At 41.8% G+C, this 21,324-nt stretch overlaps 1 protein-coding gene across 4 annotated transcripts in view; it reads right to left on the bottom strand.

The window, feature by feature from the left end:
- ROBO1 (roundabout guidance receptor 1) overlaps nucleotides 1-21,324 on the bottom strand; it is a 748,954-nt gene that overhangs the window by 301,304 nt on the left and 426,326 nt on the right. Inside the window, exon 1 of one of the 4 annotated variants that reach the window (XM_049824863.1) lies at nucleotides 18,344-19,413. The exons of the other annotated variants lie outside the window; for them this stretch is intronic. Coding sequence (XP_049680820.1) covers nucleotides 18,344-18,398 — 55 coding nt within the window. The 5' untranslated portion in view covers nucleotides 18,399-19,413. Of the gene's footprint in view, nucleotides 1-18,343; nucleotides 19,414-21,324 lie in introns of those variants that run through there. 4 annotated transcript variants of the gene reach the window in all.

Genomic DNA, 21,324 nt, shown 5'->3' with positions numbered 1-21,324 from the left:
CAGTTTCCAAAAGAAACTACTTAAAGATTTTGATCTCCTAGTCAGGTTCCAATTCAGAAAGAAACTCTAATTTACTTCTCATTTTTCCCAGAATTTTTGCTCACTTACTTGATATTTTTAAGTCTATATGCTTACAAGCCAGATACATTAATCTCTGGAACTGAGCCATATCCATGAAAACTGAGAAGCTTTACGTGCAATCTTGCAGGTGTGTGTGCACACTAGCACACCTTCTGACACTTTTCAGAACCAAATTCAGGAAACATTGTTTCTTTTAGTTTAATTCACCCCCAAATACAAATAAGCCTCTACTTTTCTGACTTGGTCTGTAAGGACACAGAAAAAGTTTAAGAGGAAAGAGTCCTGTCTGACACCTTCCCCCAAAACTGCGTATTAGCCCTCAAGACTGCCAAGTCATTTCACTGGGTACAAATATTAGCAAAATCGCAGTATTAACACTGACAATATTTAACCCAACTTAAATAGAAATTGCTTTTGATCCTACTTTATCCCCAAGGGTATTACTTCATATTTAAAAAATTAACTCAGTATGTAACTTAAGAGCAAAATAATAATTTCCTATACTACAATGTACGTAAAGGCATAATTTTGTGTAACAGTTGCCAGGGAACTATGCACGTTCCAAAACATACCAGATACATATGTATTTTTTAAGTCAGATATTATATAACGTATTTTAGAGACATACCTTAACATGTTCAAAGAAAAGTTAACTCAAGCTGTAATTAAAATAAATCCCCATAAGCAGGGCAGGGCAAGCAAGACGTCTGGATAGACTGTTTAAAAAAAAGAAAAAACTAAGCGAAGTATTAAATGACAGAGCAATCACACAACCAACCAAGTCAAACCAAAAAATTTTCTATTGCAATCTCCCACAACACTAGCCGTACTAAGGAATCTCAAATCAGGAAGGAACGAACTACTGAGGAAGTCCTGCATACAAAGGTTGTTTCTGAATAATTAGCAGAGATCCCATGTCACTGAGGACCTATAGGTCCCTAACCCTACATCTCCATCACCCTTACTACCATGCTTGCTGTGTTAAACACTGCTTCTCAAACTGCTGACATACAAGTGCCTTCAAATCCCCACTGACCTGGACCTAGAAAATGGCTTCCTAATAAGCAGGCACGCAGCTCAGGGCAGAACTTTGGACCACCACTGCTGATGTCCAGCTGATGTCCGGAAGGCAAGAGAATTCCCACGCTGTGAAGGCAATGCCAAACAAAATAGGTACCTCTGCTAGAGTATGCATGCTCATCACAGACAAATGTAATAGAGACCTGACTTAGCTCTGTTTGCAACCCTTGAGAATTTAAGAGGAGAAACCATGCTTACGTTACCCTAAACACAAAACCACATATTATCCTCAGTTTTCTTACATATACGAAGCACATCACAGATCCGGTAAAAAGAAATATTGAGAAATCTTTCTTTGTATTTGGCTATGTCTTTCTTTACATCACCTGAAGTCATACAGCTGGCAGATGAAACATCTGATGATTCAAAGATCCTCTTATGAGTCCCAGCTACAAATGGCAACTAGTCTTACACAGTCAACCAGGATGAAACCATGCCTTCTGCCTGGGACTATCAGCCATTCACAAAAAAAACCCAAAACAAAACAATGTGATGATACTTGATACCATTTGGAAATATCCAGAACACATTCCAGGCTAAAACATATCATTTGAAGTGCCTGTGGACAGGGGAAAGGAACAAAGCTCCACATATTCTTGGTCTGATACAAGAGGTGGCATTCTGCATACAGTAATTCTTTCACTTGTTGCAAATCTTCCCTGATTATGTGTTTATGAATGTTTAAAAAGTAAAAGATTGCCTTATTCCTGGAGCTATTTGATCACAAAAATAGGAAATACACATTAAGAAGTAAACATTTTGCATGGTTGCACCTACTGTAAATGAAGAGCAATTGGTATGCAAAGCACCTCGTCTAAGAAACTTCAATACATCTGCTTACAGGAAGAACCAAAGTACTGGTCAGTAAAGAGCTGCAATCAAACAGAACAAAATAAATTTCTCCAGTCCTGCAAACACTTAGAACAACATTAAACCTAGGTAACCAAATCATCCCATTAGTTGGAAGGGTCTAGAGAGCCTCTGGGTAGCACTGAATTGTTAAGGACAACAACAACAAAATCTAAAGAGTCGGCTGGCATCTTCCTTCCTCATTTACTGCACACTCTTCCAATGGATACGTATGTAGTATGCTATAGAAGTAAGGCTTTTTTATCTTATTTGCACCTCTTTTTTAAGTAGTGCCCAGTCCAGTACTAAAAGCATCAGACTCCTCCGAGACGTGCAGACAGCATTACTTGGTAACATCAGATGAAGAAACTCTAATGGCTTCGTTACTCTGACATGGTTTTTGAAGTCACCAGCTTTGTCACCCAGCTTGCTAAAAGGGCCACAATTTCCATTTGACCTGTAAGGCTATTATTTTTTGAACAGAAGTTTTTAAGTACTACCAGGCTTGCAGATCTCTGTAACGTATATTTGCATCTATAGGGACCAGGCTGACCCAAGTCTGTCTTTGATGAAGTGCTTTTAAATGGACAGAGTATGCATCCTTATGAGTCTCAAACATGTAACTAGTGTATATACTATTCCTTCTGCTATGTAGGAGTGTCAGGTAAACACCAACTGCAACACAGTGTTTATTTCACTTTCACTAGACATATCAAAAACCCTGGGATATGTGATGCCTCTATGCTGTGAATAGGCCAGGGCAAGCATTAGCAGTCTCCACTAAAAGCCATCTCCAGCCTCCTCCACCTACAAGCTGCTAATTATGTCAGTCATGCTGAATGATGACTGACAGTTTTGTGATCTCACCTATTCTTCAACTGAGCTCAGATCACCCACTCATTTTATTAGTAAAGAGAGGATCTGGAATGAGAAGCTGAAGTACTTATTATCCCTTTATTTCCAAAACAGCAACAGTTTATAAACTTTCATTTGTGAATAAAACGCTACTTGCAATAAACACAATCAAGATGTAGGAATGTCAACTTCCTCCTCAGAAGAGAGGGAGAAGAAAACAAATACAAAACACCTAAGTGATTTGAACTTCTCTTGTGGGATATGCACTTGCCTTTGAGTTTGCCAGTTGCTCATCTACTTGGGCTGATTCTCAAGTGAAGTAAATTAACACCGGCTCATTGACTTCACTAGAACTACACTCATTTACAACAGTTAAAGCTGACCTATGTTAAAGCAGCATTTCACACCAAGGAAGAGCTGCCTAAAGACAGTTGCGGAGCGAGGAACTGCAGTGTGTTTCTATCGCATACTTAGTCCCTACGCTGAATGCCCATCTCCGAGGGCCTGCGGCCCTCCTTATGCTGCAGTGATAACAAAGCGACAGTTTATACAACGAGCAGTTTCTAACCAGCCAGCCCCGGCCACCTCACAGCTGCTGGATGACTAGACAAGATTATGTGAAAGCCTGAGAAATTGCCCTTGAAACTTCTGGGTAGGAGTGGTGCCTGTGCTTGCCAGACTAAGTTACAGAACTCCATTTTCAATGGAATTCTTACAGGTTTTGCCAACCATCCTTCTTTTAACAGAGACATGTTCTGTCTGGAGCTGGTGGTTCCTTCTGACTGGCAATGTACCATAATGAAAGGAGGCTCGACACAGAAACAATCAGATGAAGCAGGGAGAAAGAAAGTTTGTGTAATTCAGAAAGGAGAACTGTTAGGATACCTCCACGCCCTTGAATTTCTTTTCTACCATGCATAAGTGTAGGTCTAAATACGTAATCCAAACCATTAATGAAGGGAAAAAAACAACCAAACCCCACAACCACTGGAACTAAATAAAAATTTAATATACTTGGGGAGATATACAGCACCATTCAAGAGTGCAAGAAGGATAAACGCATCAGCCCTGGAGCAAGAGAAAATAATATTCAATAGATGTAACAAGAAATAAAAGTTCTAAGCATAAGTCTCATTTTGAACTTGAGGCAAAAATGAACAACCGCCTACCTGCAGATTTTAAGGAAGAGGCTCTGGGAAAGCTACAGAGATGTAATTGTACAAAGTCTGACACCCCGGAATCCCTCAGCAGCAACAGGCACCCCCAACCAAGCATAAATGGAAGCCTGTACCTCTCACTTTTCTCTCTTCGCTTTTCTGCATTAACTGGTTAAATGAGGATATAGAGGCTGCACTCAAATTTTAGTATCAAATGAGCGCCATTGTTTTTTCATGGGTTTCGGGTTTTTTTTGTTGTTTGTTTTTTTAAATTAGCTTAACCTTGTTAAATCAATTCTTATACTTACTGGGGCATGACATTGTTTACACAAGACTAAGTGCAAAACCCTGACCTCTGTATTTCCATCATGACCTCAGAGAATAGAGCCCACTCACCCAACCCCAGTTCTTGCAACTTTAATTATGTTCAACAAGACTGCTGTGCTTTAAAGGTATCATTTACCGAGACCAAAAGCTGTTTATTTTTATTCCTGTTAATCACTTCCATTTTGGTTTATTCCATTTATATGTCCTAGCTTTTGCAATCAGAATTGCTATCAGACTGGATCACTTCTTCAGACACAGCTGAACATCTTCTTACGCTAGTATACAGCCCTATAAAAATCCACACTATTTAGCTTTTATCTGTTGTAAATGGAACCAATCATAGAAATTAAAAAAAAAACTTCAAAATTGCTTGGTTCTTTAAGAAATCTTTGAATCGGGGGGGGGGGGGGGGGGGATAGGGGGCAGGGGCTGGTGCGCGGACAGAGAACAAGGACAGGTTCTATCTGTCTCATTACTTACAATTTCAACATCATGAACCAGGCTGGTACCTTTAAAAGAAATTCCAGCCTTTCTGTTTAACTTCCCTGTCACTCAGAAGACACCCATTCTCTTTCCACATACTGTTGAACTTAAATTTTCTGGAATAAACTAAGTCAGAGAATTGAGTGAAAAGCCAAGTCACCAATGCAATTTTAGAACTATCTAGAAGGAAATCTTAAACACACTAGGGGAATTTTATTAGGGTTTTATCTCAACAGGTTCTTCAAATTGTTTAATGGCATACGATCAAATCTACAAAAATACATTAATTTTAGAAGTTAAGCTATAATAAAGCCATTATCATCTAGTTTATCATTATCAGTTAGTTTAAAGCCATTATCCTTTCACTTTAGATTTAGAAGATGAACAGCCTAAATAAAAGTTGTATTAGATTCAGTTTATTTAATGGCACTTCTAAATTGAAATAAAAAGTATGTAGTTTGAACTTTAAGGCAAACTGCACAAACTTCACATTTTCTTTTCTGTACCACATGAGCTATTTGCTCACTAGACATAAATGGGTAGAAAACAAGAGTTTCTTTGTTTGCGTACATTAACTTAAAGCTGTAAAACTCATTCAGCCAAACTTTCACCTTTAAACCTTAACCTGACTTGTAACAACATTTGTAGCCTCTAAAATTACAGTGCATGCACCCAGACGGAGTTAATCACCCTTCACTTTTGATGCATAGAATAATGATCTACCACTTAAACTTGAGCCCTTAAAAGCCTGAAGAAAAATACATATGAATCTGTGTCTTAAATCAATAGCAAAATAACGAACTCTACCTAGCATCACCCAGTTGAAAAGGAAAACAAAACAAGACATACAACTGGTAGCTCATGAAAGTTGAAAATAAGTGCATTTAAAGTCTCCTCAGAGATGAAATTCATGCTTCCCAGCACATGCTATTGATCAAACACCTGGTACTTTTAGGAAAAAAAACTAGTCACAGAGGAAAAGTCTGGCTTTATTTTTTCTCTAATTTAAAACTTTGGGAGGGAAAAAAAGAATGAAATTAAGTAGAGGTTTGAAAATAGCATGTTCTAAAAGCTGATGAGCCTGTTATCATTTTAAATGGCTGGCACCATTCTTTCTTTAAAGAAGTGATCTGTGCTTAAGACTTTGTTTGTAATATATTATGGTTCCCTTCACACATTGTCCTAATAGGAACCAGACTGTATTCATTTTCAAAGTTGAGCAACAGCAATAGTTGAGTATTTTTGCTATCTAAAAAAAAAATTAGAACTATGTAAAACAAACTCGGATTTATGTATTATACTTCTCTCACAATCCTGGCTAAACGCCACAGAAAAAAGGGTATTATACAGCACAAGAAATTCAAAGCCAAAAATGCTTTGAAAAAGCTATTAGACACGCAAACAAAACTAAACAAAGCAGATAAAAATGAGAAGCTAAACCAAAACCAGTTAGGTTATTGAGGAAGCAGGGGAATGACTCACTACCATAGGAAAGATACCAACAGCACCAACACAACATGCAATAAATCCAACCTTGCAATCAATTATAAAAATGGATCCTAAATTGCAAAATTTGGTTAGTCTTGAAACTTTCCTCACTTTTTAAGTTTAGAAGTGACATTATTAATCAACTCCTTTTTCCCCACTATTAAGGTTTTCTATGTAATATCACATAATGGAAAAGTGTCAGACAACTTGATCTTTTTCAAGACAAAGTAAAAATTGAAATCAGTACTTAAACTTCCTTTGACTTTAAGGGTCTGAGGATTCATCCCAGTTTTGTTTTTCTTCCTCAGGCCACAAAAGGAATGAGTTGCTGTTTCTCTTTCATTTATGCTAATAAAGAACAGGGAGCTATTTTTATTTTCTCTTTATTACTGCTTTAAAAAAATAAAAGAATCCTCATTTTAAAACAAGTTTTAACAAGTATGTTACAGTCTGCACACATAATGCGTTGGGTGGAGTAAAAGCCCTCAGAAACTGCGTACAGAGCCAATAATGGACTTGTCGCCAACACCCTGTGATTTCATGACTGCTAGAACAAAAACAAATTCCACGTTCAGTTCATTGCAAAGAAACAGATTCATTAACTTGGCGTGGCTTTTTATTTGACCTGCATAAGGTGAGTAAAATAAAATTTCATTTTATGAGATTCAAAATGATCAGCTGTAAGCCTACAGGAATTGTGATGAAGTGACCAAGTTAAATGACTAACTCTGTTTAATTCTAGTTATTACTGGACTGTAGGTCACCATGAATTTTTAGCTGTGAGGTTGTTGCTTTCCTTCCTACAATAAGGTAACAGGCAAACAAAATGTCAATGTCTTTCTGTAAATTGACGTAAAATAAAGTGTAAATTCCTGTCAAAGACAGAAACATCAATCCTGAAGACACAATAATCTTAGTGCAGACACTAAGCCAATCTTTTTGGAATAATAACAATTGACTTCATTGACATTTAAATAGTAATTTCTGTAAAAAAAGAAAGTTATCAGTCAAAATCAAATCTCCACCGTATCAATAATCCTAATAGTCAAAGGAAAAAAAAAAAAAAAAGCTGCCTGTACAAATAACATTCACTCCTGGTCACAACGTTAAAGCACTGGGTCAACCTAAATCTGCCAAACTTCCTAGCTTGGCTCTCCCAGTAAAGGCAGGGAAAAAAAATCCCCACCTGATATGGAGTATTGGGGGGGTGAGTGGGAGGGAATTAAGTGGTCTCATTTCACATTATGGTAATGGCTACCACATAAACGTATGGATGGAAAGAAGCAATCATTTAGCTTTAAAAAGTCTTACCTCCTTGCTTTCTGCTGGACACCTCCCCCCCCCCCCCCAAAAAAAAACCACCCCCAAAAAAACTCAAAAACAAACAAACAAAAAAAAAAGCCAACAACAAAAAAACACCTTTAAAAAAAAACAACAAGACAGTCATTAAAACAGTGGGAAAACCAGCAATCCAGAAGTCAAAACTGTTGTGAGCAGAGATTTTTCAGCAATTCAGTTTACAGAACCTCAGCCCCTAGCTGGTAGAGATTAAAGCTGAATTCTATTTTAGTATTTGCAGCGGTAAGCCCCAGAGGGATAATATCTTGTTCTAGAAGGGCCTAGCTCCCTTTTATTTTCTACCCCTATGAAATTGCTGAAGAAAGGTCAACCATTTTAAGCAACAGCATCATAAATGATGCTATCCTTTGTTTCTTTTTACAGTTCTAAAAAAATTAACACTTGAACGCATACTTCACTGGTTTCTCTATTCCCTCCACTAAAAACCCAGAAGTAAACAGAATTGTACTTGATATAAGTACTATAATCCTCCTATGGAATAACAGCCTTTGAACATTACTCCTGATATGATACCAACCTATATTATCATTCAGCTCAGTAACTGCCAGAATCATGCTCAAGAAAAGTTAAAATAAGTACTCTGTACATCTCTAATCTTGTTTTACTTTACAGGTTTCAATATTTTGCTTTCCCTACAGATAACACAGATTAACACTCAAGAGTGAAAAAGAAGATAGAAATAATTCTTTTCTGAAGTTTTCTAAGAAGCAAAGTACTCATCAGCAGTAAAATTCCACCCTGCACACTCCTTCCCATTTCAGGGCTCTGACTGCTGCATACACATTTTAGAAGTCACAAAATGTTCCTCAGAACGATTGTTCAAAAATTAATTTCTTAGTTTCTACACTTAACAGCAACACTTAACAGATTTCTGCTTGTATCAAAAGATAGGTTAGACTTTCTTCCACCTTCTGCATTTGAGAGATAAATAGTAGCAATGGTTCCTTCTTTGGAAGAGTTTTAGTTTTAAATTACTTGCTTTTAATTTTTAAGGGCTCTATAACCTAAGCAATAAGTCTCATTAATCACTACTGCATGATTTAACCCAGCCATTCAGTTCCAGATGCCACTCAGTGCTAGAGATATGCTAATTCCTCCCAAGCTTTAACCTCCTTTTGCAGTTGAAACCATAATTTTCCACGTTGGTGGAGACAGGATTTTACTCCTTACACAGGGCCTCCTGCCAATCACTTTTATGCCTGAGCAGTGGCACACTGCAAGTTCCATTCCACGGTTACATCAGACACCTTTTCGTTAAATTTGTTCATTGTATACACCCTCTCTCTTACATTCTGCTGCTACAGCATTATAGTCCCAAACTCTACCCTCTCCAGTGACAACTCCTGGTTTGAGTAGCAAAAAGTAAAATAACTTGTTGCCACCTTTATCTTGTTTTCTTTTCTCCTTGTTTCCTCACACTACTTTCTTTTAATTTTTTTTCCCCCTTTTTCACCTCCTACCATTAAATTGCAAATTATCTGTCAACTGCTGTACCTAGGGCATCAGCTATATTCCAAAACCAAAAAGTTGCACTGACAAGTTGTCCTGCCAGTGGGAGGTGAGGGGGGAAACATTCAGAATTCGCAAATCCCAGTTCTTAACGTGCCTGGCATCCAAGAGATCTCCCAGCACAAAGCTAGAGCAAGCGTTGAGTTCAATACCAGGTGCCAAGACGTTTTGGTAGAAGAAAAAGAATAGTGACATTGCTGAACATTTGATCCGAAATCTGTATTTTATGACCCTGTATTACACATTCACCAATTAAATACAGGCACAACCTATTTTTGGATTTGGTGGCTGCTACACTTATCTTGGGTTTACATGCTTGGCCTTCTTTGGCCAACAGGGGATGTCTAAGTTGAAAAGTCTGCTTTTGACTGGTGTTAGTAAAATGCACTACAGAAGTGACAAACCGAGAAACTTCTGAAAGAACACATACTCAAACATATTTTTTTATTGGCTTCTCACCCTACACAGAGCTATAGATGCACATGAAAATTCAAAGGTATGCAGCTTTTTTCAGTTAATTGGCTCTTGAGGGAACGTGCACCACAATCTCAGTTTTCAGATGAGCTAAGTACCCACAATGAACCATAAACATTCGCAACTGAAGATAAAGTCAAACATTTTATGCAATTTAATTTAAACACAAGAATCAAGAGTTTCAAAAGGCACTACTGATTTTACATGGCTCCAAATTGAGGCTGTAAGTTCCCAAATTCAACAACTCATAATGTCCTGAATTACAACAATCTGAGTTTTAATGTTTACTGAAAACCAAGCCACTCTTTAAAGCACATCCATCTGGTCACTACCAAAATCCCATTTCTTTCACCCTTTACCTACTTCCAAAAGAAAGGAAAGTTCATCCCATGAACATCTTTAGGCCTACATGATATCCTTGGCCATGTATTATATCCTAATTTCTAAAATGAGAAACTGTTAATGTACATTATACTACTGTAGAAGCAAATTATAAAAAATAAAGTCTTCTATATATGGACTTAAAACCATTAACTGCTTTATATGTCTAATCTTCAATGTAAAGGCAGTTAAGCAATTACATAAGAGGCAATATAACTAACCCAGAATGTAAAATAAATATCTTGCCTGGGGACATGCAAATTTCAGAACGCACAAAAATGCTAGCCAGGCAAGTTTTAATGCAATACTAGCATGAAACAGTTTAACAGTACTAAAGAAATCACAATTCTGATTTATGTACAAGACAGTTAAAGGAGCAGAAGACAAAGACTACAAAACCGAGTAACAACAAAAATATAGACTATATAGTTCTCTCACATGGCTGTCACAGATGACTTTGGATTTCATTGGTTGGAAACCAACCCTCGCTATACTCTGCACTGCATGTCTGAGAGGATAGGTTGTTCCAAAACTGTGCTTATCCAACTGCTAATTCACTATGCAAGATAAAGAAAATAAAATATTAAGTTGTTAGATCCAGAGCTCAGCATAGGCCTGTCAGCTTTACAGATCTTTAATGCACGGTAAGGGGTCCTGATGTTATTTTAATCATTCACTATATTAGCATTAGACTTAAGGTAATGCAACACCATATTGAGCAAATACTTGTCAACAGAAAAGGGCAGCTTGAATAATTTTGCATATATGACTATGCATTTCTTCAAAGAAAGTATACGTATTTCAGGATTGCAGCAGTCCAGAAAACATGCTTGTTTTCTTAAAAAAATATTCATACCGTTTCAATAATATTATATTTAACTAGCCATTTTGGTCTAAGCTGAATTTGTAGTAAGTTATATTTAAATGAAATGCTCTATTTATTTAACTTACAGTGATTTACTTAAATGTAAATAAATATAAACATTTAACATAGTACAGAAAGCCCTGTGCCCCTCTAAAGGTGTAAAGGTTGGTGGCAGAAAACAAGAGATGAAGGGGAGGACATTGTAGACTTTACCTCTACCACCAGTCAGCAAACCCATAGAGGTACTCTCCTCATTTAGATATGGAATCCAGTTCTTTGTTATGGAATTTCTTTGAAAACCAAGTAAGAAAGAAATCTTCAGCAACATACATATTATTTTGTGAAAGTATATACGCTAATACAAGCATTCTATAAGTCAGCATTCTGACTAAAATGAATACCTAATACATCTTTATAAAGAAACCCTGATGTTTTTACGCACTAGATGTATAGAGTTTATATTGAAAAAAAATCCCTGAAGATAAAAACCAAATGTGTTAAAAATTAAGTTGAAGATGACATAAAAAAATGCTATTGCTGTTATCAAAATCCATGTATTGAACATCTACATCAGGAGGTGAAGTCCACGCCCAAGTCACACCATCAGGGCCTTCACTGCTGCAGCAACACATTGACATCATTTCACTAAAAGCTAGATGGAAAAGTGCTCAAGTTCTATGCAGTTCTTTAGATAGTGGCACTGAAAGCAACTACGAGTATGCTTGAGGACCTGAAAAGTAGTTTTCAAAGATGTAAAGCTGCTTTTTAAACTTTTAAAACAAGCTGAAACTTTATTTAGATCTACAAGTGCATACTCTGCTGATTAACAGTAGATTCTCCTTCCTAATTTTCCAAGTTTCTGTTTCTGGAAAACACAATTAACATTAGTTCGCACTAAAAAAAAAAATGAAGGCAAAAGGTTTTCTCTTCCCCTTCTCAGCATGGAATTCTCCTCCTTCTGGTAAGGCCACCTTAAGGATGTACCACTCAATAAACCATTCTGTCCTCAGCAAAGGAAAAACAACTTCTTTGTCCACAGGTGTGAACAGAGCATTCTGCTTATTTCCCTCAACTGCAGCTGCTCAGATGACAAGTAGGCTCTAAATTAAAAGACTAGCCTGCCACCATTCACAAATTACATTATTGTCAATTTATCTATTTTGTTTTAATCAGTCATAAACAGACACACACATACACACATCAGTCTTGGTCTGATCTTAAGCTTCAGAACAAGAGAGGCATGGAAAATATCTACAAATCTCAGAAAACCCTAAAATAATTCTCAATATTTCACAATATTTAACTTCAGTAGTTGTTCATATACTCCTTTAACACTAAAAATAGTTTCCTCACTTTATTTTCAAAAGACATGCAAAGAAATAGAATATAGAGGCTTTCCTTAAGCCTCTATTCACTGTTTTATTGAAGTGCAGGACATTTTCCCTACTACTTACATGTGAAATGCACACTCCAGGAAAGTTAAATGAGAATAAGTACTTGCCTACCTCTCCCTCTAGCTGACTTCGTGCAGTTGTTTTAACATCAATTAAAACATACATTCCTGGTCTGAGCAGCCTACCCTTGTACCTCTTAAAAAAACGTTCCAGAACCTTATCTTATCATTTTTGTGGGTAAATCTGGGTAAATGCAGAATTGTTCTAATGAAATCATTGTGTCAACTAACAGAGAAATACTGGCATCCAGAATTAAATTCACCACCACTTTATTTCAAAAGAAGCTTACTGTCATCTTCAGTGAAAGGTAACTTCCAGTACCTGGCCTAAGTCTTTAAGCATCCTGATTATTAACTTAGCTCTTTAAAAAAAGAAAACCGCAAAATGTAATACAACAACAGAATAACAGAACTCTGCACATCTGACTGAAAACTGAAGTCATTGTCAGCTTCCCAGCTGCTCCTCTTTTTCACCTGTTGAGGTTTTCCATAGTACCAAGTCTCAAGTGTGCGAGTTCAACATAGCTGCTGCCATCTACGGCCCACGTCTGTAGACAAAAATATCTGTTCTTGTAAGACATTTTCTTTCTTCACATAAAATGCCTTTCTACCCACACCAATTTAGCACTGATTTAAGGCTGATGCAGTAATGGGCCAAGAGGCATCAGTGTCTGTATGAAATGGTATTAGGACCTATGTAGGTAATCCTAAAGAAGGTATGAAGAGAAGGTATAAACTAGTAAATTATCTGCCCTTAAAAGCACCTCAAACTTTGAAGATACTTAAGAAGTAGCTCTACTCTCACCTCTTGGTCAAGCTTCTAGTCACTAACAGGAAAACACTCTTATTTCCCCTGTTAACACAATTTATTGGACCTCAAATACACCTCAGTCACTACTTTCCCACTATTTAATTTACAATTTTATGAAGAGGCACTCAGGTGAAAAGTTAAGGAAGGTTATCGCCACCAAATGAGATTATACAGCAGAATACACAAATAAAACGTGTCAGGACCTCAGCATATAAAATTTTTAAGTGCCCTTTAGTTTGCTTGGAAAGAGCAAGGTTCCTACTAACTTCCCAACCTCAAAATAACTTCAAAAAATTAGCAACTATTGACAACAAAAAGCCTCATTCTTAACCATTCAAGTACACAAAAAAGCCAACAAACTCGCAACAATAACTTATACTTTGATACCACTGATCTTCACTATGAAAGAGAAATATTCTGAAGAAGAATCTAAAAGAGCTGCCATGAAACCAAGCCAAGCGACCGTTACTCATACAACACCTTTAACAATGACAAAAATAATAAACTGTAGAAGCTGAGCAAGTGACTGGACTTGCTAGCCCCAGCGTATTATTAAATTAATTAAAGCTATTCCCTAATGAGACATAATATTACACTTGTTTAGGATTGTGGAACAAAATTCTTCCAGTTACTTCAGAAAATTATGTGCCAAACCAAAAACAATATTATTTGAGAGAAAGGAAAAAGGTTCTCAGATTTTTAAGTACAGCAGTAGATTTCTCCATCTTGAATGTCTAAGTATTTTATCTTTCTACCTCTTACAAAAACAAGATTGGCTTTGATCCCCCATTGGGCCTCTTTGGCCATCACTTCCAAAGCATTTTATGTTAAAACATCATTTGGCATGGATATCGCATGTTAATATTTTACATTGAACAATGTTGTTACCTAACTGTCAGTAGTTTCTGATGGTATTTGTAATGGTCCACCCATCTTTGTAGATCTAATCAGAACCATTAGCCTGTAGACTTTTGGGCAGGAGATTCAGGAGTATCCTTCACATAAATTCATGGTTTCTAATAAAAACTGGGCAGTACACAGTAATCCTCCAAAATTCAGTACCCTGAACATTACAGATGATCCCTGCTAATGAAAATACTGTGTTGCTTCTGGACAATGGTATGGGACTACATGACGTAGAAGCAAGAAAACATTTGACAATCAACACCGACAATGGTAAGCAAAAGTCATCTTGGGTGTTCTTCTGTTTTAAACAGGTATCCAAATCAGTTGCTAAGCTGTATGAAAAAGTGTCTCTTTCTAGTTTAAAGGTAACAAAAAAACCACACTAATGCAAACAGAAAACAAACAAATTTGATCTCCACAGATACTATCAGTACTCACAAGGATAAGTGGGTTTGAATCAGTCAGACACCTGGATACTTGGAGAATATTCCATCACAAGTAAGGAATTACCAATTTCATAATACGTGGTTATTTTTTTTCTAGTTTGAAGTCCTCAAACACAATGCAAGCGTGGCCAGCTTCTTCAACTGTAAGCAGCTGACTCAATCTTTCTTAAATATTCCTACAGTAAAATTACTTACAACTGCACACCATGCATTAGGGGTAAGTGAAAAACACCTGGGGTTTATGTTTTCTTGGGTGACTTATTTGCTTTACAGATTATGCACTTCCATATTCATAATCCTTTGAATTACTGTGTATTTTTTTTTTTTTTTTTTACATCTCATTTTATTACTATTAGATAGATCATTTCAAAAAAGAACAGAAACATTTCCTGAAATACTCTACTACTTCATGAAGGGAAGCTTCCCTCTTTTAAGTACAAACTTACGAGACAAACAAACAAAATGCGTCAAAGAAATGGCTGATTTATTTACTCCAATAGCTAGGCTGGCCAACTGGAAAGGACTTTGGGGACACTTCATGGACACCTTTAAACTACTAACTGTCAGAAGATAACTCTCCCATGAAGGAACACAAGAGACAATTTTGCTCTCCACTGGCTAGAACTATCACTGGAAACCATGACTGCCTCACTGCTGTCAGAACTGCCTACTTCATACAGCATGAAAAGCCCTCTTCAGCAAATGTACCAATCCAATTTGAAGTACAGTAATTAGTACTGGATATCATGGACAGGAAAGGCGGAAAACATGTTGAGCAGGTGGGAATCAGCAATGCAATGAATCACCTTGTAGAAATATAAAGATTTCTGTGGAGGGATCAGAAAAATCAAACTAACATACTTAGCCTCGAGAATTGCTAGAGCAGTGAACACACATGTGGAAAACCAGAACCTTGTCACTCTTATTCCCAGCAAAAGCATTCTGCATGTTACTCTCCGGATAACTGAAAGCTTTTATTTTTCAAACATATTAATTTGATGCTTCTGTTTCTTCAGGGGTGGAGAGATGAAAACTCTATGGATTATGAAGGAAAGACTGCCTCAAAATGGAGGAGAAAGGGCAGAACGCAGATAAATACACAAGAAAACAAGGATACCAGAGAAGTACCCCTTTAAAGCAATTTTTATTCTTATCTCTATGCAAAGCAGGATTGAAATTACATTGGGAGAATAAGGGAGGAAAGCTGCTATATTCCAATGTTGAAAATTATTCAAATTTAAATTTATTCAACATTTGTTAACCACAGGCTTAGATGAAAGAAGGTACTTCACAGGATTGCACAGAGGCAACACCATGGTAAAAATTAGGGTTCTTAAATTCTAAGTGGTTTACCAATTACTGTTTCAAACAACACTAACCCACTTATCTTTCTATTATTAAGATTTTCCTCCTCCCCATCCCCCAATTACTTCCCACCTCTCAGTAGAAGTTTCTAACATCCCATTTAGAGTGTGGCCACACAAACCGTTGATTCAGTACTGGGTGTAAGTCAGGGAAGTGAAAACCTTCAGTGGAAAAGGGAGGAAAGGATCAATCAACTTGCAAGCAGATCAGCTGTCAGTAGAACTCAAAGGATTTCAGTGTGGAAACTGCTGTAGATGACTCCTGTCCTTCCTTCTGCACTGCAGCCATCTGCCCTCAAACTTCATCCTGCCAAAGGTTTCTGGCATCTCCATTGTTCTAGACACAAGACTGACTATTTGATCACACTCTAGCTGAGGGGAAAAAGAAACCCCTCTGGTGAGGGAGTTGGAACAAAGTTATTCTCTGGCATTTGTCTCCATCTTTGTTATTGACTTTGCTTACACAGCAAAATTAAAAACCTCCATAAAAATTCATGGGTTTTTTTCTCTTTTTTTTTTCCTGTCCAACAACTCAGCTGGAATCAACATTATTAAGAGACCATCCCCATCCTGAAGGGAAAAGAAAAGATAAAATAAAAAAACCAAACCCCCCCCAAAAGCATTATATTCATCTTACTGTATTGAGCACTTATGTGAGAAATAGATCGATAAAATAAAAAATAAATAAAAAAAACCCAAAACCCCAAACACCTAACTATCTCTTAACTCGGAGTTTAAGATACCCCAGTACAGAACTGAGTTACAGGGTACATTGTCTATGAAGTGAACTTTTCCTTGGTGGGGGCGATCGGCATGAAAGATTCACAAAGCAAATTGGCGAAAAGGCTCCTTCCCATTCCAGTTGTTTCTTCCATTAGATAAAGAAGGCAATGCAGAGAAAAGCAAATTAAAGATCGCATGACTGACACGGTCAAAAGTTAACAGGGTTAGAGTTACTCTCTTCTTTTAAAAGAGAGATGCAAAGCTTTCCATATTCAAAGCCACAAGAAGCAAACTTAATACCTAACAGCAAAAATTTAATAGTTAAGTTTATGATATAATCTAGAAACAGACATAAGTTATTGCATTTGGTGACATAATTAAGACTTAAAGCTTCAGGCAGTGTACTTAAGTCTTTCAAAAACGTCATTCATTCATTTACTGACCAGGTGTCTCACGCTACCATAACTTTAACGACTCAAAGGGGTCCTCAGCAAACTTATAAAAATCAATTAAGGTAGAAAAGTTAGCACCCAAACTAACCTTAACTATAACGCAAGGCTTTACTGCATTTACCCGTAGCTTAACGTATGACAAAAGGCGCTGCTGAGAACGGGAATACTGCAGGCAGACGAATCCGGGCTCTTAAGAGCAACAGGAAGCTTATGCAGAAACAAAACGCAAAACCCCAAGCACCTTCACGACTGCTCCGGTCCACGTTAAGACCGCCGCGGTGCCGCGGCTGAGCACTGCCACGGGCACGCCGCCGCGAAGCCGGGGGGGCGCCCGCCCGCTCTGAAGTCACCGCAGGCAGCCCTCCATCACGTTCCTCGACACCACGGCTTCGCAGGGCGCTCACCCCGAGCAAAACCTGCTATCAACAACACCCTATTAGTAGGGCCCTATCTTTAATCCGCAGGCACGATAAGCTGCCCCAACACGCATAAACCCCGCGCAAACAGTGACTAATGACCGTTAATCCCCCCTATCTCCCCGGCCATCTCGCCGGCTCCCATTTATCACGCTGGCGCTTCACTTCACACACGTGGGTAAACTTTAACCGCCGAGGTGAAGCAAAACCTGTCCCCAAGCACTCCCACCCCCGTGCTCCCCACCCGGGGCGAGTGCGCTGTGGGTCAACCCCGTCACGCGTGGGCCCGCCGCCCGGGCTGCCCCGGCGGTTGGGAAGGGGGAACGGCCGTTAACGGGCCGCCCGGGGGGGGGAGTGAGCCGTACCTGCGGCCTCTCCCCTGGCGCGTTATCCGTGCGGGGCCCCAGCCGAGCGGAAGGCGCAGCCCGCCTCCCGCGGGAGGACGGGGTCACTTCCCGCCGCCCCCTCGCCGCCGGGGCTTCCCCCCAGCCCTGCTTACATCAAACGACCCTCAGGAGCCGCCGGCGCGGGAGGGGGCACCGCGGCCGCCGCAGCCCTGGGGCCGCACCCGGCGCCTCGCAGCACCCCACCCCCCCACCCCGCCGGTCTGCGCGCCCAGCCCCGGGCAGCCCCCGCCCGCGGAAGGGCCACGGCCGGCGGCAGCTCCTGACACCGGGCCCGGGACAAACGTAGCCTGGGAGCCCGCCGGGTGGAAATGAGGCTTCGTTTCCGAGGAAAGAAAGGGGGCGGGAGGCGCGGAGAGCCCGGCTAGCGCATCCCCCCCCACCGCCAAACCGGGGCGGGCGGCGGGAGCGCGGCCACCGCCGCGGCCTCCTATCTGAGTCGCCTACAAGCGGTGGTTACCTGAGGTGAGACATACGAATCCAAAGAGGTAAAAGTGAGCAAACTCCGCGATCATTGTCCTCGGGTGGCGCCTGCAAGCAGTCTCATGCCAGAAGAGCGGGGGGGAGAAACGAAGAGCCCCCAGTTGTAATTCCACAGAAGCTTAACGTAAGCGAGGTTTCCTAATCCCGCCGGACTCCCAGGGCGAGCACCCTCCGGGGAGGGCGCTGTCAGAGGCGCGGGGCTCCAGCAGCACGCCGACTCCGGCCGGCCTCCCCGCTCCCGGCCCGGGCTTTTCTAAGCGGCGCCTTGACACTTCCCAGGACCATCCAAAGCGACAGGAGAAAACAAAAGATCCTCGAGTTCCCGCAGCCGACGTCCGCCGCCTCCCGATCGCAAGTTGCCGCTCCGACCCGAGACTTTGCTCCGGGTGCCCGGGACGAGCCAGTAACGGGACGCAGCCGGGACGGGCACGGACCGGCCACCGCCGCCCTCCGCGAAGGCGAGAGGCGGGCAGGGAAGCGCTCTCCGCGAAGCGCCCCGCCAAGTCACTGGGCAGCCGGCGAAGAGCGGGCGGCGTCGCGGGGCGAGCTGCGGGCAGAGCGCGGCGGCGGAGCGGCGGCAGCCCCCGCTCCCATGACGGGGGAAGGAGGCGTGCGCGTCGGAGGGCCGCGGCAGAGCCCGGCCGCGGTCAGGCGGGGCGGCGGGCAGGGGAGCCCCGGCGGCAGCCCCTCGCCCTGCCCAGCATCGCCGCCGCCCCCTGCACGCGGGAATCCCAAACTCGCCCACTCCCCAGCGCCGGAGGAGGGCACAAGAGGGACGAAGGAAGAAAGAAAGAAAGAAAGAAAGAAAGGAGAGAGAGGGAGGGCGAGCAAAACTTCCCCGGGCCAACGCCCCCAGCCACCCACCCGCCCTCGGTGCGGCGGCAGCGGGAGGAGGAGGAGGAGGAGGAGGAGGAGGAGGAGTGGCTCCTCGCCTTCCCCCGCCGCCGGGGCAGGAGTGCACGAGTCAGGCGGGGCCGAGCCCGCCGCGCCTGAACTTTCTGGTGTCACGTCGAGCCGCTCGCGGCCGCCGTGGGTTTCCCTTCCCCCTCCCGGCCGCCGCCGCCGCCGCCGCCTCCTCCCCGCGCTGCTGCTGCCGCCGCCGCCGCGGCAGGGCTGCTGCCGCCTCAGGACACCTTAAAGGAGCCGCACCTACACGGCCCCCCCACGCCCGGCGCGGCCCGGCCCGGCCCGGCCCGGCAGACCCGCCCCGCCCCGCCCCGCGCGGAGCCGGAACCGCCTCCGGCCCCCTCCCCCCGCCGGCCGCCGCCCCGGGGCACGGCGGACCCCCTGCCGCCACCGGTCGGAGCCCGGCGCGGGGGGGGGGGGGGGGGGGGGCAAGAGAGGCCGGTCCGAGCCGGGGGTAGCATCAGTCACAGAAGAAGTTCAGATTCCCCCCTGAGAACAGGCGAACAGACAAAAACTAAAACCACAAACCAACTCGGGTCTCCGGAACCCCAGGCCCCAGATGGAGAGGGGCGTGAGGCGCGTGGAGGTTACAGACGTTTGGGTTCGGTCCTGCCGGGCGATTCCGCACCGTGAGGCGCCCGCTCACCGCCACCACGGCGCGGCCAGCACGGGCCCGCAGCAGGTAGGGCCGCAGGACGCCTTTCCCCTCGCGGTTTACCTGGCCGTTTTCCTCTGCTTTCCTCCGCTGTGATGGTCAGCGGCAGCCGCAGGCGGCATCGTGGGCAGGTACAGCACTGTCTGGCATTCCTGGTGGAGCCAGGAGGCTGCGACTTGCAGGATGGTCCCTAGTGCCTGCGGCCTGGCCGTGCTCCCGGCCGTGGACCAAACCTCGGACAAGCGTCCTCAAACCCTCGCTCCTGCGGCTGTGCGCCCGGACAAATACTACGCAGAACTACCTGAGCAACTCTTCATGGTCGCGTTAGCTTTAGCTCATGCCACGAGAGGTGGTGGTGGGGCAAGAAGGCTTAGCACTGTAGGTGAAAAGGGAAGGTGGACTTGGAAGAAAGACTGCTGCCTGGTAAGTCAGACATAGAGTAGTGCTACCACCTCACAGCAAAGCTCCAGCTATTCCTAGGTTCGATTCATTAAATTACACGGATTGAATGAGATGTAAATTTAATTTCCAAGAAGCATGTTGAATACATTAACCCCATTGACAAGTGAGCCTTTTCTTGCAGAGGGATAATAAAACGCCAGAGAAACAACCTTCCGTTACTTGCTGTCACAGGATTTATACGCACCCCACATTGTTATCAGCCAAAGAGGTTTGGATGCTCTCATCAACCATCAGTCGAACTCCAGTCATGCTGGCATGCCACTACGCTTGCCCCGTTTTACCTCCCTCAGAGTTGCGTAGGGCAAACTCTGTCTAAAAATCCAGCAACAGAAAGGTCCTGTGCGTTGCACTGAAGCTATTTTAGTCCACTTTTATATGAGATCTGTAAAGACAAATTTCCAATAACGTAAAGCAAAATTGGTTTACATTGGAAAAAAAAGTTCCTGGTTATATATATCCAGTATATATATATATATATATATAAGCAGCAACTAAACTGGCAAGATTTTCCACTAAAACTGATCAGAATAGACCAAACATTAGAACACTCAGAAAAATAATGTACTATTTTAACACCAATTGGACATTAATTTTCAGACAGAAAAAGGAATCGGTGTCCTACTTCAAACACATTTAGAAAATAATCATAACTGTGAACTCAGTGACAGGGAATATTTTGGAAATGACCAGATTTCTTCAAGTTGTTCTCTTTCTATTCAGTGACCTCATGCCATTGTTCCGCACTTCATGAAAGAAAAATGTATTAGCACCTCCAGAATTAAAACACACCGCAAAACCAGTGAAGAGGTCCTAGCTAATCCTTGAACCCTAGTGAGAAGTTTGAGATTTCAATAAATTAGGTTTGAGGTGGTTCTTTTTTAATTATATAAATAGGAGTCACATGCAGGGCTGAAAATGAGCCTCAAGAGTTCATT

Source organism: Accipiter gentilis, chromosome 21 (genome assembly GCF_929443795.1).
Source record: "Accipiter gentilis chromosome 21, bAccGen1.1, whole genome shotgun sequence".
NCBI lineage: Eukaryota > Metazoa > Chordata > Aves > Accipitriformes > Accipitridae > Astur > Astur gentilis.
This window is presented reverse-complemented; position numbering and strand designations above follow the sequence as displayed.